The sequence below is a fragment of the Neophocaena asiaeorientalis genome, unplaced genomic scaffold (genome assembly GCF_003031525.2).
Source record: "Neophocaena asiaeorientalis asiaeorientalis breed wild unplaced genomic scaffold, Neophocaena_asiaeorientalis_V1.1 scaffold52, whole genome shotgun sequence".
NCBI classification, from domain to species: Eukaryota; Metazoa; Chordata; class Mammalia; order Artiodactyla; family Phocoenidae; genus Neophocaena; species Neophocaena asiaeorientalis.
Window position 1 is genome coordinate 562,727 of NW_020173927.1, and position 18,603 is coordinate 581,329.

General features: G+C 41.7%; 1 protein-coding gene across 2 annotated transcripts in view; it reads left to right on the forward strand.

The window, feature by feature from the left end:
* Positions 1-18,603, forward strand: part of SEMA5A (semaphorin 5A) — a 346,899-nt gene that overhangs the window by 255,111 nt on the left and 73,185 nt on the right. For both annotated transcript variants that reach the window (XM_024752519.1, XM_024752520.1), the window contains exon 12: positions 13,272-13,389. In XM_024752519.1, coding sequence (XP_024608287.1) covers positions 13,272-13,389 — 118 coding nt within the window. The remainder of the gene's footprint in view (positions 1-13,271; positions 13,390-18,603) is intronic.

Consider the following 18,603-nt stretch of genomic DNA (forward strand, 5'->3'; position numbering starts at 1 on the left):
AAAACTGTGAAATACATGCCAATGTGCTATTCCCACCTGCGAGATACATGCCAACATGCTAATTAAAACTGTGAAATACATGCCAATGTGCTATTCCCACCTGCGAGATACATGCCAACATGCTAATTAAAACTGTGAAATACATGCCAATGTGCTATTCCCACCTGCGAGATACATGCCAACATGCTAATTAAAACTGTGAAATACATGCCAATGTGCTATTCCCACCTGCGAGATACATGCCAACATGCTAATTAAAACTGTGAAATACATGCCAATGTGCTATTCCCACCTGCGAGATACATGCCAACATGCTAATTAAAACTGTGAAATACATGCCAATGTGCTATTCCCACCTGCGAGATACATGCCAACATGCTAATTAAAACTGTGAAATACATGCCAATGTGCTATTCCCACCTGCGAGATACATGCCAACATGCTAATTAAAACTGTGAAATACATGCCAATGTGCTATTCCCACCTGCGAGATACATGCCAACATGCTAATTAAAACTGTGAAATACATGCCAATGTGCTATTCCCACCTGCGAGATACATGCCAACATGCTAATTAAAACTGTGAAATACATGCCAATGTGCTATTCCCACCTGCGAGATACATGCCAACATGCTAATTAAAACTGTGAAATACATGCCAATGTGCTATTCCCACCTGCGAGATACATGCCAACATGCTAATTAAAACTGTGAAATACATGCCAATGTGCTATTCCCACCTGCGAGATACATGCCAACATGCTAATTAAAACTGTGAAATACATGCCAATGTGCTATTCCCACCTGCGAGATACATGCCAACATGCTAATTAAAACTGTGAAATACATGCCAATGTGCTATTCCCACCTGCGAGATACATGCCAACATGCTAATTAAAACTGTGAAATACATGCCAATGTGCTATTCCCACCTGCGAGATACATGCCAACATGCTAATTAAAACTGTGAAATACATGCCAATGTGCTATTCCCACCTGCGAGATACATGCCAACATGCTAATTAAAACTGTGAAATACATGCCAATGTGCTATTCCCACCTGCGAGATACATGCCAACATGCTAATTAAAACTGTGAAATACATGCCAATGTGCTATTCCCACCTGCGAGATACATGCCAACATGCTAATTAAAACTGTGAAATACATGCCAATGTGCTATTCCCACCTGCGAGATACATGCCAACATGCTAATTAAAACTGTGAAATACATGCCAATGTGCTATTCCCACCTGCGAGATACATGCCAACATGCTAATTAAAACTGTGAAATACATGCCAATGTGCTATTCCCACCTGCGAGATACATGCCAACATGCTAATTAAAACTGTGAAATACATGCCAATGTGCTATTCCCACCTGCGAGATACATGCCAACATGCTAATTAAAACTGTGAAATACATGCCAATGTGCTATTCCCACCTGCGAGATACATGCCAACATGCTAATTAAAACTGTGAAATACATGCCAATGTGCTATTCCCACCTGCGAGATACATGCCAACATGCTAATTAAAACTGTGAAATACATGCCAATGTGCTATTCCCACCTGCGAGATACATGCCAACATGCTAATTAAAACTGTGAAATACATGCCAATGTGCTATTCCCACCTGCGAGATACATGCCAACATGCTAATTAAAACTGTGAAATACATGCCAATGTGCTATTCCCACCTGCGAGATACATGCCAACATGCTAATTAAAACTGTGAAATACATGCCAATGTGCTATTCCCACCTGCGAGATACATGCCAACATGCTAATTAAAACTGTGAAATACATGCCAATGTGCTATTCCCACCTGCGAGATACATGCCAACATGCTAATTAAAACTGTGAAATACATGCCAATGTGCTATTCCCACCTGCGAGATACATGCCAACATGCTAATTAAAACTGTGAAATACATGCCAATGTGCTATTCCCACCTGCGAGATACATGCCAACATGCTAATTAAAACTGTGAAATACATGCCAATGTGCTATTCCCACCTGCGAGATACATGCCAACATGCTAATTAAAACTGTGAAATACATGCCAATGTGCTATTCCCACCTGCGAGATACATGCCAACATGCTAATTAAAACTGTGAAATACATGCCAATGTGCTATTCCCACCTGCGAGATACATGCCAACATGCTAATTAAAACTGTGAAATACATGCCAATGTGCTATTCCCACCTGCGAGATACATGCCAACATGCTAATTAAAACTGTGAAATACATGCCAATGTGCTATTCCCACCTGCGAGATACATGCCAACATGCTAATTAAAACTGTGAAATACATGCCAATGTGCTATTCCCACCTGCGAGATACATGCCAACATGCTAATTAAAACTGTGAAATACATGCCAATGTGCTATTCCCACCTGCGAGATACATGCCAACATGCTAATTAAAACTGTGAAATACATGCCAATGTGCTATTCCCACCTGCGAGATACATGCCAACATGCTAATTAAAACTGTGAAATACATGCCAATGTGCTATTCCCACCTGCGAGATACATGCCAACATGCTAATTAAAACTGTGAAATACATGCCAATGTGCTATTCCCACCTGCGAGATACATGCCAACATGCTAATTAAAACTGTGAAATACATGCCAATGTGCTATTCCCACCTGCGAGATACATGCCAACATGCTAATTAAAACTGTGAAATACATGCCAATGTGCTATTCCCACCTGCGAGATACATGCCAACATGCTAATTAAAACTGTGAAATACATGCCAATGTGCTATTCCCACCTGCGAGATACATGCCAACATGCTAATTAAAACTGTGAAATACATGCCAATGTGCTATTCCCACCTGCGAGATACATGCCAACATGCTAATTAAAACTGTGAAATACATGCCAATGTGCTATTCCCACCTGCGAGATACATGCCAACATGCTAATTAAAACTGTGAAATACATGCCAATGTGCTATTCCCACCTGCGAGATACATGCCAACATGCTAATTAAAACTGTGAAATACATGCCAATGTGCTATTCCCACCTGCGAGATACATGCCAACATGCTAATTAAAACTGTGAAATACATGCCAATGTGCTATTCCCACCTGCGAGATACATGCCAACATGCTAATTAAAACTGTGAAATACATGCCAATGTGCTATTCCCACCTGCGAGATACATGCCAACATGCTAATTAAAACTGTGAAATACATGCCAATGTGCTATTCCCACCTGCGAGATACATGCCAACATGCTAATTAAAACTGTGAAATACATGCCAATGTGCTATTCCCACCTGCGAGATACATGCCAACATGCTAATTAAAACTGTGAAATACATGCCAACGTGCTATTCACAACTGCGAGATACATGCCAACATGCTAATTAAAACTGTTTAATACATGCCAACGTGCTATTCACAACTGCGAGATACATGCCAACATGCTAATTAAAACTGTGAAATACATGCCAACGTGCTATTCACAACTGCGAGATACATGCCAACATGCCAATTAAAACTGTGAAATACATGCCAACATGCTATTCACAACTGCGAGATACATGCCAACGTGCTAATTAAAACTGTGAAATACATGCCAACGTGCTATTCACAACTGCGAGATACATGCCAACATGCCAATTAAAACTGTGAGATACATGCCAACGTGCTATTCACAACTGCGAGATACATGCCAACATGCCAATTAAAACTGTGAGATACATGCCAACGTGCTATTCACAACTGCGAGATACATGCCAACATGCTAATTAAAACTGTGAAATACATGGCAACATGCTAATTAAAACTGTGAAATACATGCCAACGTGCTATTCACAACTGCGAGATACATGCCAACATGCTAATTAAAACTGTGAAATACATGCCAACATGCTATTCACAACTGCGAGATACATGCCAACATGCTAATTAAAACTGTGTAATACATGCCAATGTGCTAATCATAGCTGTGAAACACATGCCAACTTGCTTGCTAAATGCATGCCAACGTGCTAATTACAACTGTGAAATACATGCTAATTGCAACATTGTAAGAGGGGGTCCGAGGTGGGCTTGGGCTGGAACACAGCGTCTTCCAGAAACTCATTAGTTACACCCCCAAGTCCTGGGCGGGGTGGAAAAGGAACAGTCAAAATGTGATACGTAGAACATGAACGTGCATGACCTAGACTAGTAAATTAAGAAATGTAAGTCATACTACTGTTCTGTAATAATCAGGGGAAAATGTAGGTTATGTGAGGTGTGACACACAATTTGGGAGGGATTCTCTATTCTAAAAGGAATTCTCTATTCTAAGGAAAAGCATATCAGATTATAAATACAAACATGACGGAGGCCAATCACAGAATCTTTTTTTTTTTTCATCTATCACACATTTTTTGAACAGTTCCAGGTAAGCTTTATTCTGAATGCAGGGAATACAGAGAGAAATCAGATATGGCCGTGGCTTTTTATTTTAATTTTTATTGGAGTATAGTTGATTTACAATGTTGTGCTGTTTTCAGGTGCACAGGAAAGTAAATCAGTTATACATATACATATATCCACTCTTTTTAAGATTCTTGTCCCATATAGGTCATTACGGAGTACTGAGTAGGGCTCCCTGTGCTATAAGTGGGCCCTTATTAGTTATCTATTTCATATATAGTAGTGTGTATGTGTCAATCCCAATCTCCCAGTTTATCCCTCCCCCCTCCCCCTTGGTAACCATAAGTTTGTTTTCTACATCTGTGACTCTATTTCTGTTTTGTAAATAAGTTCATTTGTACCATTTGTTTAAGATTCCACATATAAGCAATATCACCATACTTGTCTTTTCTGTGTCTGACTTACTTCACTCAATATAACAGTCTCTAGTTCCATCCATGTCACCTACAATCACAGAATCCTAAAGGGTCTCATGAAGTAAGGAAGTTCAAGCTTCCTTAGCTTCATGGTAAATCCACCTTTGACAATGATATAAACGTACATATGGTCCAGGTGGACAATGAAAGCAAAGAAAATATTTGAGTGCCATCTTGTAGATATGCTATAGCCACCCAACAGTTTCAGGTTCCATTTCCTGTGCAGTTTCCTAAAAGAGCATGTTTCTGTCTTCTAAATGGCAATCCAGATAGTCACTTGGATAAAGGTTTAAAATCAGTGCGGTTACCAACTTTTTGTACCTCAGTTGTGTTTGAGAGGCACAACTGAAGGGCTCACGCTGCGAGGTTTCATTATTTAATGTCTACTCTACAGGTCTCCTGCTTTTGAGCTCCCAGATTTAACGCTATGTAAAGAACTCCACGGGGAAGCTTGGGCTGCAGCAGTTTTTCTCAGCTCCAGATCCTTGCATCTGAGCGATTCTGAGCAGAAGCACCTTGGCTTTTATACCCTGAGCTCCTCCTAAGGTTGTATTTGCAGCCTGGTCCAGTGAATTAACTATCCTTAAGGAAATCATCATCCCTATGTGTCTGCAAAACAGCTCGCATACGGAAAGATCATGAGCTTTGGATGCAGGTGGATCCTGGATAAGCCTTTGGCTTGGTGTGTGATTATGAGGAGGTTACTCAGTGTGTTACTAGAGCAAAAGACAGAGACCAACGAATGGGTCTGGCAAATAAGAATCCAATACGAGACGGTTCCTCTCCTATGCCGTGTGAGCATTACATTCAGTTCATGTACGTCCTGCTGAGCCGGTGCTGCTCTCATACACGATTTGCTTTCATTGTCCAGATATACTTCACGTTGCCTCTGGACCTAACAGAAGGCAAACTAATCTGTTGTGAATTTGTTCTTCCACCTTTAAACAACTTCCCATTTTCTGAGATGTACAGGTCCCTTCGGGCCAGATTCTGCTCCTTGCATTAAGTTATTTACCTCGCTCTGGTCTGTTTGGGCAAATGGATTTTCTGGCGGTTGTGAGACTCTACCTCGAGCACGTTCTGTGTGTAGGTGAGTGATGTCAGCATGGCCCCAGCCAACGGGCAGGGGCGTCTGTCGGCGGTTATTCAGTAATCCCCCGTCTCAAGTGAGCAGGTACATATGCATACAGGCGGGGCTGATGGAGGCTGGACAGGGCCGGGTGTGAGGAGAGCCAAGTGCTTACCTTTGCCCATCCCAGTGGTTGGGGAGGGCAACAGAGAATCCAGATGCAAGGTGGGTACCACACGTGCCTCAACCGTTCTGCTGAGAGGGGCGGATGTCCTTCCTGGGGTGGGCTGTGCTTCACAGGAGGACGCCTTGGCCCAAGCCTCACTCACTCAGTCGCAGGCAAACTGCTAAGTCGAGTGAATTATAAGAAGCCAAAATAATAATAATAATAAAAAATTTCTCTGGACTTATTGTCCTCTAGGGTTTTGTGTAAAACTTAAGATGGATAACTTGACACTTCGTACAGTCTTCAGGTGTGACTGCTGACCCTTCTACCTCTCCCGTGTCTTCTGATTCTGCCTACTAAACCCTCACGTACAGAAGGGTTTCTCTTGAAGAAACATGAGATGGGCAAGAAATAACTGTGTCTTCATTTTTATCCTTGACTGGCTGGAGAGGAGGGTAGACTGAGAGAGTGGACTTGGAGAAACCTACGATTACCTCTAGTTTACAGACAACAGAAGATCAAATACCAGAGTGTAGGCTTTTCCCTGAATGAAGAGGCCAGTGGATGCTTCCCTCCCGGGCACAGGGACACAGCATTTTCCAAGTCACTTCTGGAAATTACTTCAACATCCCTGAGCTGTGAAGGGTTCATGTTTAGTCTCTGTGCCCCTTTTGTTCCTGAGTACAAGGCTAGACAGGCTGCCTTCCCTGGAGAGCTTCCCTCAGGCGGCAGAATTGGCCTTTTCAGAAAAATTTTGTGTTTGTTCTAGAGAAAAGTCCCCAGTGACTAAGGCCCACCCAGAGGCCAAAGTAAACAGCTCAGGAATCTGGGCAGGAAAATTAGGTGAAATGGGACTGTCCGTATCACATCAGAAACCAAAGCTGACTGCAAGTGCTAGATTTCCAGAAAGCATTTTTGTTTTGCTTACTTCAAATGCCCTCTACTTTTTTCACTGCTTTTTTTAAACTATCAATTTTCCCATAATGTCTCACTGTAAAATTTTTATATCTACCTAATAAGATTTTTTTTTTTCTTTTGGCTGCATTGGGTCTTCCTTGCTGTGTGCGGGCTTTCTCTAGTTGCAGCGAGCGGGGGCTACTCTTTATTGCAGAGCACAGGCTCGAGGCGTGCAGGCTCATTAGTTGTGGCACACGGGCTCAGTAGTTGTGGCTCGCGGGCTTAGTTTCTCCACGGCATGTGGGATCTTCCCAGATCAGGGCTCGAACCCATGTCCCCTCCATTGGCAGGCAGATTCTTAACCACTGCCCCACCAGGGAAGTCCCTAAGATTTTAACTAAAAACCGTTTGCTTAATATTACTGGCAGTACAAATGAATTATTTAAATTTGATATTATTTAAATTTGGTATTTGTTTTAAGAGCACTAAGAAACTAATATGAACAACTCAATAAAAAGTTTAGAAGATAAAGTTGAAAAAGTTTCTCAGAGAGTACAACAAACATAAGTTGATTCTAGAATGCATGAGACTGCTCCTACAGCTTGGGGCTAGAAGTAAAGAGAACCAGTAGAGGCACAGTGACGTCATAGCCATGCAGTAAACACGTATTGAGCACCTGCTTCCTACAGTGCACTGCAGTCAGTGATAATTCATACTATAGTCAATATGGAATCACCATCATCTAAGGTTCATTCATAAATAATTCACTTTAACATGTTGGAAAGGATGCATGAAGAACTATAGTTTTTTTAAAAATTATTATTATAATAATCTTTTTTAAAAATTAATTAATAAAAAAAGCAAATTGAAATGTGAAAAAAATCCTCATTTAATTTAATCAGTGTAATTTAATGATAAGCCAATATGATAAGCCAATAGCGAACAGTTTTTAATATATTAAATGTTAGTGACTAACTGAGTGTAAACATATATTTTTACTGGTAATTGTGTCTTTGCTTACTTGGCATGTGTCCTAACTTTTAAAAATGCTGTTGCAATTGTACTTGTATCTCAGTTCTTCTTGGGAATTATAAAATCTTCTTCTAGTAGATTTCACCATCTGACACATCCTACTCACCACAGCCAAATTTCCCTTGCTTAAGCAAAACCCCCATATTTTAATCACATCAGTACACTTCTCTGAAATCTTGAGGAAACTTCAACCCAGCCAAGCTGCTCAGCTCACAGGATCACGCCATGTGCACAGGACTCCTTGTTGTCTCTCCTGGAACCACTGTGACCAGGGATGTGTTTCTTATTCAGCCAAACCCCAGCTGCATTCAAAGGCCAGCCTAAATAGCACCTCTTCCTGAAACTCTTCTGGGCCACAGCTCTCTCCTCTGATTCCTATAGCACCGGTCGTCAGGGCTTCTCAATAGTCATTCCTCACTATGACATTGTCAAGCAACGGTCATGAACGTCGTCTTCCCCCCTCACTAGACTGCAAGTTCATTCATGATCCTTGTATCTTCAACACATGGCACTGTGCTTGCACATGCAAGTAGCAAAAGAAATCATTGTGAATGGACCCAAACGTGTAGCTGAAATACTTTGCACCGTTTAATGGAACACACTGCGGTGTCTCACATCGCCTTATTAAATAAAGACCCCGTGGCATTCACAGATTTAGTATTTTTGGTATAGAATGTTTTCAAACACTCCCAGAAATTTACAGCATATATTAATTTGTAATTATGTTTATAGATTAAGTAGAATAAGTATATGCAGGCCATCTCAAAAAACTTTGTTTTTTTCTACCACATGATGTAAGTTAATCCTCAGAACAGCCCAGTGAGGTATTATCCTAGTTTTGCAGAAGAGGAAACTGAAAAAAAATATGCTCCAGTTGGATTTACTAATTGAGGGACTTGTGGATGTCTTAGAATGTCTTCCTCAGGAAGATTACTGTCTAATTGGAATTTTCCAGTCTTATTTTTAGTAAGGTAATGTTTTTAGTGCAACTCAAAGTAAAAGCAGATCCTGAAGTATATGGTGACATAGCCGTTAAGGATAAGGCAACTGAGATTGTCTTAGGTATTAAGACACTATTATTCACAAATAGTTAAAGTGTTCCCTCTCAGTGTCCTCACCATGATAATACAAATAAAAATACTGACATTTGACATGTGATTTTTGTGCAGAATTTGGGAAGCACTTTAAAGGTGCAGCACTTACAAGGGAACCTAAATGCTTAGGGAGGGAGGCTTGAGGACTCAGCAGATTCTACCCCCCAAACTTCCGCCAAAACGCCACCTCCATTTATTAAGCATTTCTTCAAACTCTCAAGTTTACTCCCTCCTACATTGTACACTTTCCCTATGCTGGTCTTCCTGCCGAAACACTCTGTTTTTGCTGAAAAGTATCACGTCAGTCCCTCTGTTCCTCTCACTGGTCCCAGCTTAAATGGCTCTCCCCATATGTTTCCTCATCCCCCTTTTGTTTTTTCCTTTGCAACTGGCTGCTGATATTTATCGGGACAGTTGTTTAATGTTTATTTCCTTCACTAAGAGGTGAGTTCTTTGGGTACAACCGACTGTGTCAGTTTTGTTTCCCGGTACACCTAGGAAACACTCTCAAAATCAGTTCAAGACAGGTGCTAAGTGTGTGCTGAATAAATGAATGATGGAAATACTTTAGAAATCCCATGTTTAATGAATACCTGTTGTTGATACGGCAAGAGTTCTTAATATCAGAAATAAACTGACATAATGGCAGTTAGTGTGGCAGAAACAAGCCAGATGAAGTCATAGATACTTAGATAATCTAATATGCAAGGGGATCATATTCAGTAATTAGCTCCAGCTTTGCAGAAATACAGTGAAAGATTTTAATGAATATACCCATTTATTTCTATTACTCAACAAATAGCATAACCGCAAACTTTAAAAAGTAAAGGAAGAGGGCTTCCCTGGTGGCGCAGTGGTTGAGAGTCCACCTGCCGATGCAGGGGACACGGGTTCGTGCCCCGGTCCGGGAAGATCCCACATGCCGCAGAGCGACTGGGCCTGTGAGCCGTGGCCGCTGAGCCTGCGCGTCCGGGGCCTGTGCTCCGCAACAGGAGAGGCCACAGCAGTGAGAGGCCTGCGTACCACAAAAAACAGAAAAAGTAAAGGAAGAGTTTATATAAACTGTAATGTCATTAGATTAATTTCCTGTAAGAAAGAAAGTAGTTTATCCTTCTAGAATTAAGGCCTACATCTAAATATGCATTTGCTCTAAAATACACTTTCAACAAATGTGTTCTCAAATTAAACCTCAGATTCTGACCAACTTGTTTTCTGAATTCAGATACTTTCAGATACCAGGGCAATATATCACATGAGAATAATCTAAGGTTCTTAACAAAATAAGAAAAAAATGATTAAAAATATTCATCACACAAAGAAAAACACTTTCAAAGTGGAATAAAGAAAAGCCACTTTCACGGTGGCTCCATTCATAGGAATTCTGTGATTTTCCACATGATCTCCTTAAGGGACGCAACTTCCAAAAATAATAAGTTATGATGACTGGTTTTTCTTAAGGTATAATTTAGAATAAAGGTAGAGTTCGTCAGAATGTTCCCCATGGTATGAAACATTTTAAGTGAGGAAAACATATTTAATATAAACAGTATTTTTAATGAATGGGCACTTGTGATTGTAGAGAAGTTTTAGTATTTTAAGTGTAATCTTAAGAGTCTGCAGAGCCATCTGCAGTATCGGAAGAAAGAGACGTTATTACAAACAGCTTTTCATTGAAAACAGCTTAAAATATTCCATGTAACCCTGTGGCGTTGCTTCAGTTCTACAGGCAGCTTTGCAAGGGGGAAGAAGCCGCAACGTTAGGGGCTTGGTGGAATTTCCTCGTTTTTGGAAGTTTAAGTTTGTCTCATGGTCATACTGCTTGAATAAGAAACATGGAACGGAATTCAGGCTTCTTGAATAATTCCCGAAGTGTAGCCTTGCCCCTTTTGCCCCCTGACGGGAAAATGGGATCAAACACGGAGAGGATTCCGATGTGTGATGCACACCGTGGAATCCAGCAGTGACGCTAGTTCAGTACGACTGGGACTCTGGTCCTGCCTACGCCAGTCAATGCCCTGGAATCGGAAAAGATGAAATTTAAGAACAACCAACGGCAAGAGCACAGCCAGGCTTTCCCAGATAAGGCACCGCTCAGGCTGTAGGCAATCGAATAACTTTCGAGCTTTGCTTCTGGATCTTCCCTGTAAGAGCCTCTCCTCAGCCCCTGTGGGCGGAGCCTCCTAACCAGTGCCCCTTCGGCACTGCCGGATGTTTGCTCAAATAAACTCTTGAACAGTTTAATCGACCTCAGTTTATCTTTTAACAGATACAGGGTCACTTATCAAAAAGTTCCAGTGAGGTTATGGTGACAGGTAACTGTTGCACACTCCTTCCCAGCCCTAGTCCTGCTGTGAGAAGCGCCAGTTTTAACCATTTGAACTTCTTGGGCTGGTTAATACACAATAATTGCATGGTAACTTAATCAGTAATAGTCTGTTGTTGTTGTTTGCGGTACGTGGGCCTCTCACTGCTGTGGCCTCTCCCGTTGCAGAGCACAGGCTCCGGACGCGCAGGCTCAGGGCCATGGCTCACGGGCCCAGCCGCTCCGCGGCATGTGGGATCCTCCCCGACCGGGGCACGAACTCGTGTCCCCTGCATCGGCAGGCGGACTCTCAACCACTGCGCCACCAGGGAAGCCCTCAGTAATAGTTTTATACCTCTATTGCTTCATTTGTTATCTTTACATGTATCTTCCCCAGCTGTGGAACTTGGACTTCTTCCTCTGCTCCGATTTTTTCGTTTTAAAACGAGAATAAATAGAGTAGCTGATGGAGGTACTCTGTTTAAAGGTTTTATGAGGTTTACATGAGCAAATCGAGGTCCAGTTCTTAGAACAGTGCTTTATGCAAGGTTTACGTATTTGATGTGTTAATAGGGGTTTTTAATATCATTAACATTAATGACTTATTGTTACTTCGACTGCCTCCCTGGCCCCATGTTTGATGATTATGCTATGATTTCTAGTCCTACTCTTGGTGAACTGGTAACTCTGTAACAGATTCAGCCCCTTGTAAGTTCTGCCCTAACTCAGAAGACCTTGGCACTTCCGTGCTGAACTCACCTGCCTTCCCTCACAACCCTTTCCTGCACATCTGATCTCTTGACCCTTCAGAGAGAAGGTGTCCAATGCCCTGCATTTCTGTGGGGTCATCTTCTGTGTAATTTTGACTGTCACAGTCATCTCTGTCTGTTTCCTCCCTCCCCACATCTACACTATATTGTGTTTATAACTTAGGGGCTGAAATCTTCATCTAATGATGCCCATGTTGTATATGAACTCTTTCGTTTAGACAAAGCTAAAATAAAATATCTACCATCTACAGTATTTCTGATATGTTATGTTGAATATTGTAGACAGGGCTATATTAAACCACTATTAAATTGAAAAACTTAATGCATTTTTAAGCTATGGTACTCAAAAGGAACACTTCTCTCTTTTATTAAATTTGAACCAACCACGTTGCAGGGTTTGGGGTGTACTTGTTTGTCCTTGGGCAAATATTAGAAATTTTTGGTGTCTCCTTTTTCTCATCAATAAAGTTAAAATAATAATACCTCCCTCATTAGAGTTGTTTAAATGGTTAAATGACATAATAATTTTATATATCACAGTAGGTATTCAACAAATAATACCCATTATTAAGGGGATGAAAATGATGATAATGGTAGTAGCGATGATAGTGGTGGTGGTGATGATGATAAAGTGAAAACATTAATACGTTCCTATAAAAGTTGTTTCTGTATAAAGGATGCAATCATTTTATATACCACGGTAGATGTTCAACAAATAGTACCTGTCATTAAGGGGGTGAGGATGATGATGGTGTGATAACAACTAGTATTTTGGAGCCTTGCAAGATTCTGACACTGGATTGTTCATGACACCAAAAGGCGTCATGTTAGCATGGACAATCATTTGGTTGTCAGCCCTGGATCTTAGAAAAAAATAGATATGTCAAATAAAATTAATTTATTTAATTTTAATTAGATACTTACCGGCGTATGCAGTTAGCTATGTTCTCTACTGTGCAGACGAAAACTTTGTTTCTCGTCCCATGTCAAGGCCTAAGGGTCAATTCTTAGCTTGCATCTATGGTACTAGATAAACCTGCCTTTCTCTTGACCCTTTGGTGTGTGTTTCCAGTGCCTGCATTGGGGCCCAGGACCCTTACTGTGGCTGGGATTCGGTGATGAAGAAATGCACGAGCCTGGAGGAGAGCCTGAGCATGGTGCAGTGGGAGCAGAGCATCTCCACCTGTCCTGTGAGTGTCCGTGTGTCCAGCTCTGGAAACACTGTCCATGGGAACCAAGCTGTCCTACAGTCCTAACTCATGCTTCCGTGGTGTCCATGCATTTTCATATTAGAACCTTCCTCGCAAATCCAGTCTGTGCTCTCTTAACTCATTCAGCCCCTCCTTGCACGGAGCCACATGGGATCCTGCTGACACCTTGCTGTCTGTTTTGAAGAGAAATATCTTAAGAGAAAGCAGTGCTGATTAGAAAATGGGATGCAACATTTCTGTTTTATTCTTGGATTTTTATCTCCAGAGCTTGGTGTGGACTATTTTGCCCTTTGTGGCATTAATAAAATAGCAATTGAAAGAATAAACTAAAGGATATTATGATGGAACGCCATGTGGGACAGTCTCCTCACTACTGCTCAGGGTCACAAAAAGTCCTGGGAGAAACAGCCTAATGTACATTCCCACAGGGAACCCTGCAGAATAGGGAGAAATTCCCCTGTGTTTAGAGCCGGACTCTGAATCCAAGAAAACAGATTTCACACTTTCCTTTGCCAATTTATTTGTTTGCATCCTCACTTATAGGATCCAGCCTTTCTTCCCCTTTGTCTTCAGAGCCCTCAATCAAGTCATTCCAAGTCTCTTTCTGTTCTCAGAGAACATGAGCAACAGCTATTTACTTCAACATATTTGAACATTTAGTAAGTCCCTTTGCTGTCACATCACTGCTGATCTCCATGCTGTCATTTCTGGCTGCACCTCTGCAAGACAGAGGTGAGAAGGCAAGGGACACAGGCTGTTATTTTAAATCCGTGCTGTTCCTTCTGTTCAGCACTGTCTGAGGCATCTGAACAGACTGTCCGTTTCTTATGAAGGAACCTGCACTTTCCATTATCTGAGCCGTGTGTCAGGAAGCCTGTCCTTAAGTTTGTAAGTGAGAAAATCAGGCAGAGTGTCATGAGGGAGGCAAGGGCTATTAAATCAGTGTTGTTCCCCAAATGTTGGCAGGAGATCTAGGCCTTTCACTGCAGAGGCGGGTGTATCACCACATCCAGGCTCTGAGCAAAGCCTTGCGATGGGGTTAGCTGCTACTCCTTTGGGTTATTGAGCTTTGGATCTCTGAATTTAGAAGCAAACTTTTCTGCGGTGTCTTGTGAAATTGGTTAAAACATGCCACTGTCTGTGTGAAGTTCCTTCTTAATGTCCGCAACACACTTTAAAAGCACAAAGTGTTCACCTTAAATGCTTTGCAGCTAAAGAAAACACAAAGTGCACTATCTGAAAGACTATCTCTAAAGTTCAGACACACTTTAGGAGAATCAGCGCATCTTCTTGTAGATGTTTGACCTTACAGTTTTAATGGTAAAAAAAAAGACGGAAGATAATAGCAGTTCTTCTCAAGCAGTAAAGCCATTGGTCCAGGACTCAAGGTTGTTTTAGTGGCTATCTGGGACATGCTTAGTTACATAAGGGGAAATACACACTCATCCACTTAGTTTATAACAAGTACGTCTTGTATGTTTCTGCGGTCAGAAAATGAAAGACCTGGTGTTTAAGAAGCGACAGGAGGGTTATCACTAAAGTGGCTTCTTTCTGCTGAGAGGACAGCTTCTGTTATAAACTCAGGGAAGGTCAGAGGGCGATGTGGACCTGCTCTGGTTTCACAGCTGCCCCTCCACTATCTCTTTTTGAAAAATGTAGTTGAGACGTGATCTCTGATTCGCTGTCCCTAAACCATACATAACAAGGTCTTTTTTTCTTCTGGTTTGAGGTGATTTCATTATACAAAACCATCTCTGTCATTTCATCCAGTGTAATTTGTCATTTATCAAGATATACTACTGATAAGAATATGCAAAGCATTTGACAACAGACAATAAATTATATCACTTTGAGCAAACCACAGGAAAGAAAAACATATTTTTTCTGACTTATATAGCCTACCAGATAGAAAATGGGAAATCCCATATTACCCAAATATTGTTTTAATTATACATCCCTTTCAAAAAATCTCTTAGAAAGAAATGAGTTAGATGAAATGATTAGCATTAATATAGAGCAGACTTAGAAAAGTATTTTTAAAAGCTATTAAAATAGTAATTTGCTTCTAGATTATTCTTTTTTTTAAATTTTGGACTGAAATGGAAGAAAGGCTTGACTTTATGGGCCAGAATAAAGACAGAGAACTATTTTCCACTTAAAGATCCTTATTTAAAAATGTTTATGGATTTCTTTTGTCCAGGAGACAGGGCAATAGTTGACCGACATATTGGCTAACATTCTCTTTTCTTATATTATTGTAATTAAAAACATTGTTCTTGGTTTAAGAGATTTGAAGTACTCAAGCAAGATCTAAATGTACATACCTAGAGTGATTCAAATAATATATCCGTCCTGCATAACTTGCAATATTGCTTAACAAGGATAGCATAATCTTAAAAATCTACCTGGGCTTTATTTATGCGTGAATGTCATCCACACCCTGTGTGGACATATGGTTATTAGCATACCATATCATACAGATTCAGAGGCAATAAAGATTACCTCTATTCACCCATCTTGCAGAGACCACACAGAGTTCCATCTTAGTTCTCTTCAAAGGTGCTATCTTCCCTTCATGTACTTCACTTATACAGATAGACTTAAGGACAATATTAAGTTGATGTCATAACATGAGACAAGCCTCTCCAAAGAGTGCATCCAATATCCTGTTTTGTTACAGTCTCTGACCAAAGGTACATGAGCCTTTAAAAGTAAATAAAGGAAAACATTTTAACTTCTGAAAAAATATCCAAATAGAAAATATAAGACTTCAATTTAGTCATAAGAACATGGCAGTTGGAGAACAGTAAGAACCTAAAGACATGCTCCAGGGACCTCTATGCTCATCAAATGCATCTACATCCTTCATCAGTTGGGAATTAGTGAATTGAACATGAATAAATCAAAAGTGGGATTAAGGATTATGCTTGTTAGCAAAAGTTGGATCTAGCCAGCTCTTGGAAGTCCATTATTTCCTAGGTGAAGGGAACTTTGCTGTTACACAACTGGTGGGAAAAGTGCATGAAGCTGATTTCCATGAGTCTCATCAAAGAAAGTTCTAAGAATCACATTACCCAATGAAATGGCTGAGATCACAGGCTCTGGATTAAGCTTGTTTAGACTGAGTCTTGGGTCTTTTACAACCAGGGTGACTTTGAGCTAATTGAGTGACACCTGGACTTCAGTTTTCCTATCTATAAAGTGAGATGTACGCTCTAGGGATGCTGTGAAGATGCAGTGAGATAATACCTGTCAGTCACTCAGTGCAGTGCCTCACCTCACTGATAAGCTTAGCTTCTACAAAGGCCACCTCAGCTGGCACTCAACTCACGGCCCTGCAGGCCCCTTTCTACAAGTCACTGACTTATTCTTTTAGTTTGCCAGTTTCTACATATTTTTCCATCATAAAATGTCCTCTTCCAACATTCCGAATGATTGCTGCTTCCATCTTTATTCGTTCATCACCATCATGTTGTATTTCCCCCCGACTTCACAAATCTTCGAGTTTTGTATATTCATGATCTCTTGTAGTTATAGAGATCCTAACAATCTCTGTGCTGTTTCCTTTGCATTTTAGACAAGGAAACGGAAGGCAAGGGGGATTTAAGAGAATTAACCCATCTTTGCAGGTCCCCAAATCACCTGCCCCTACAAAAGTTTCTAATCAGTATTGGGGGGATTCGTAGATATTCAAAAATCACAAGGACTTCCCTGACCTACATGACCCTTCTCACCATCACAGACAAGGAGGCAAATGGAAGGAACCGGAAGTCTCAGAGAGCCTCTGGTGGTCTGTGCTAGTCAGTCCACATCCCCTCCCCACCCCTGCCCCAAGGGCCTGAGCTTCCCCACTTCCAGACTGTTCTCTCTCTCCTCCCAGGCTTTCTTGTTGTCTTGGGTCTGGCCAGTGTGCACCACGGGCAGGGGAATGAGGCTGGGGTCCTCCTTCCTGCCCTCCTTCAGCTCAGCCTGCAGCTTTGGCCAGGGCTTCATGCCACATCACAGCCCCTGTCAGGCAGCCCCTTCCCAGGCTCTGTTCTTCCCTCAGGCCCCCATAACCTGTCCTCCCCTCTCCCCAGCAGGCCGGCGGGATGAGCACGGTCGTAGCTCCCCGTGTTTCTGCTCCCTGCGGCTTCCGCATCCCTTGATGGTTCCCTTAACCCCACCCACACCTCTGCCCAGGTTGCCCTCATCACGTTCATTCCACAATCTTGCCAGGACCATCATAAATGCATGTGCTTAAGACTTGGATCTTCACCTCTGAAACCTCACTGGTACCATGAAGCCGTGATATTTTATACTCTGTAACTCGTGGGCTCCCTTTGCCTGAACCTCCAGCAAACCTTCTAGAGGCTTCTGGCTCCTTCTGGGCTGGGTTGGAGTCTAGTCTACAGCACAGCAGGCCTTCAGAGAAGGAGGACGTTTTTGATGTAAAATTTTAGATCAACATGATGTGATAAACTACATGGATGGTGATATGCTCTTTTGATTGGTTTTTCATGTTGCTTTAAAAATTCACTTTTAAGCGCCTTAGGTTTTTGCATGATTTTCCATGAGCTGTGACATATATGTTTGTGTGTGTGTTTGGGGTGTAACAGGCACAACTGTGTACCCCTACATCACACGCAGAGCAGCACCTTGGAAGCACAGTCCAGTCCTGGGCTCTGATAATCCCCCCTTTCCACAGTTTATCTGTCCACCCATAACCCGCTCAGTAAGGAGTCCCTCATATCCTGTACAAAGCCAGCCAATGGCCCAAGCCTACCAGGAAATTGAATAAAAGTTGTGAAATGTTTTCAATGTGAAACTGTGTCAAGCAGTAGTAGAAGCCCCCCTTCTCCTTTTTATCCCACTGTAAGAATTCTTGTCCCCAATTTCCCCTTCCAGCCATCACCTACATGCCAGAAGCAGATGGGGAAGACTAGGGAACTGGCTTCCTTGTGGCCCAGATCTGGGTCTTGTCTGATGCCTTGAGGGAGGCAGATAGAACCATATTTGCATTTGTGAAATCAAAATGGAACTCAGCATCATTTCTGTGTGATCCATGCAACGCTTTTACCTCTGGTCGGCCCTTAACTAGACAGTAGTCCCTGTGCCAACCACTTGACAAGTACTCAGGTGCCGTTTTCCTTAGCCTCTGAGCACAGCCCAAGGATAGAAAGTCTCATCACCCCTCTTTACTAGGGACGGATG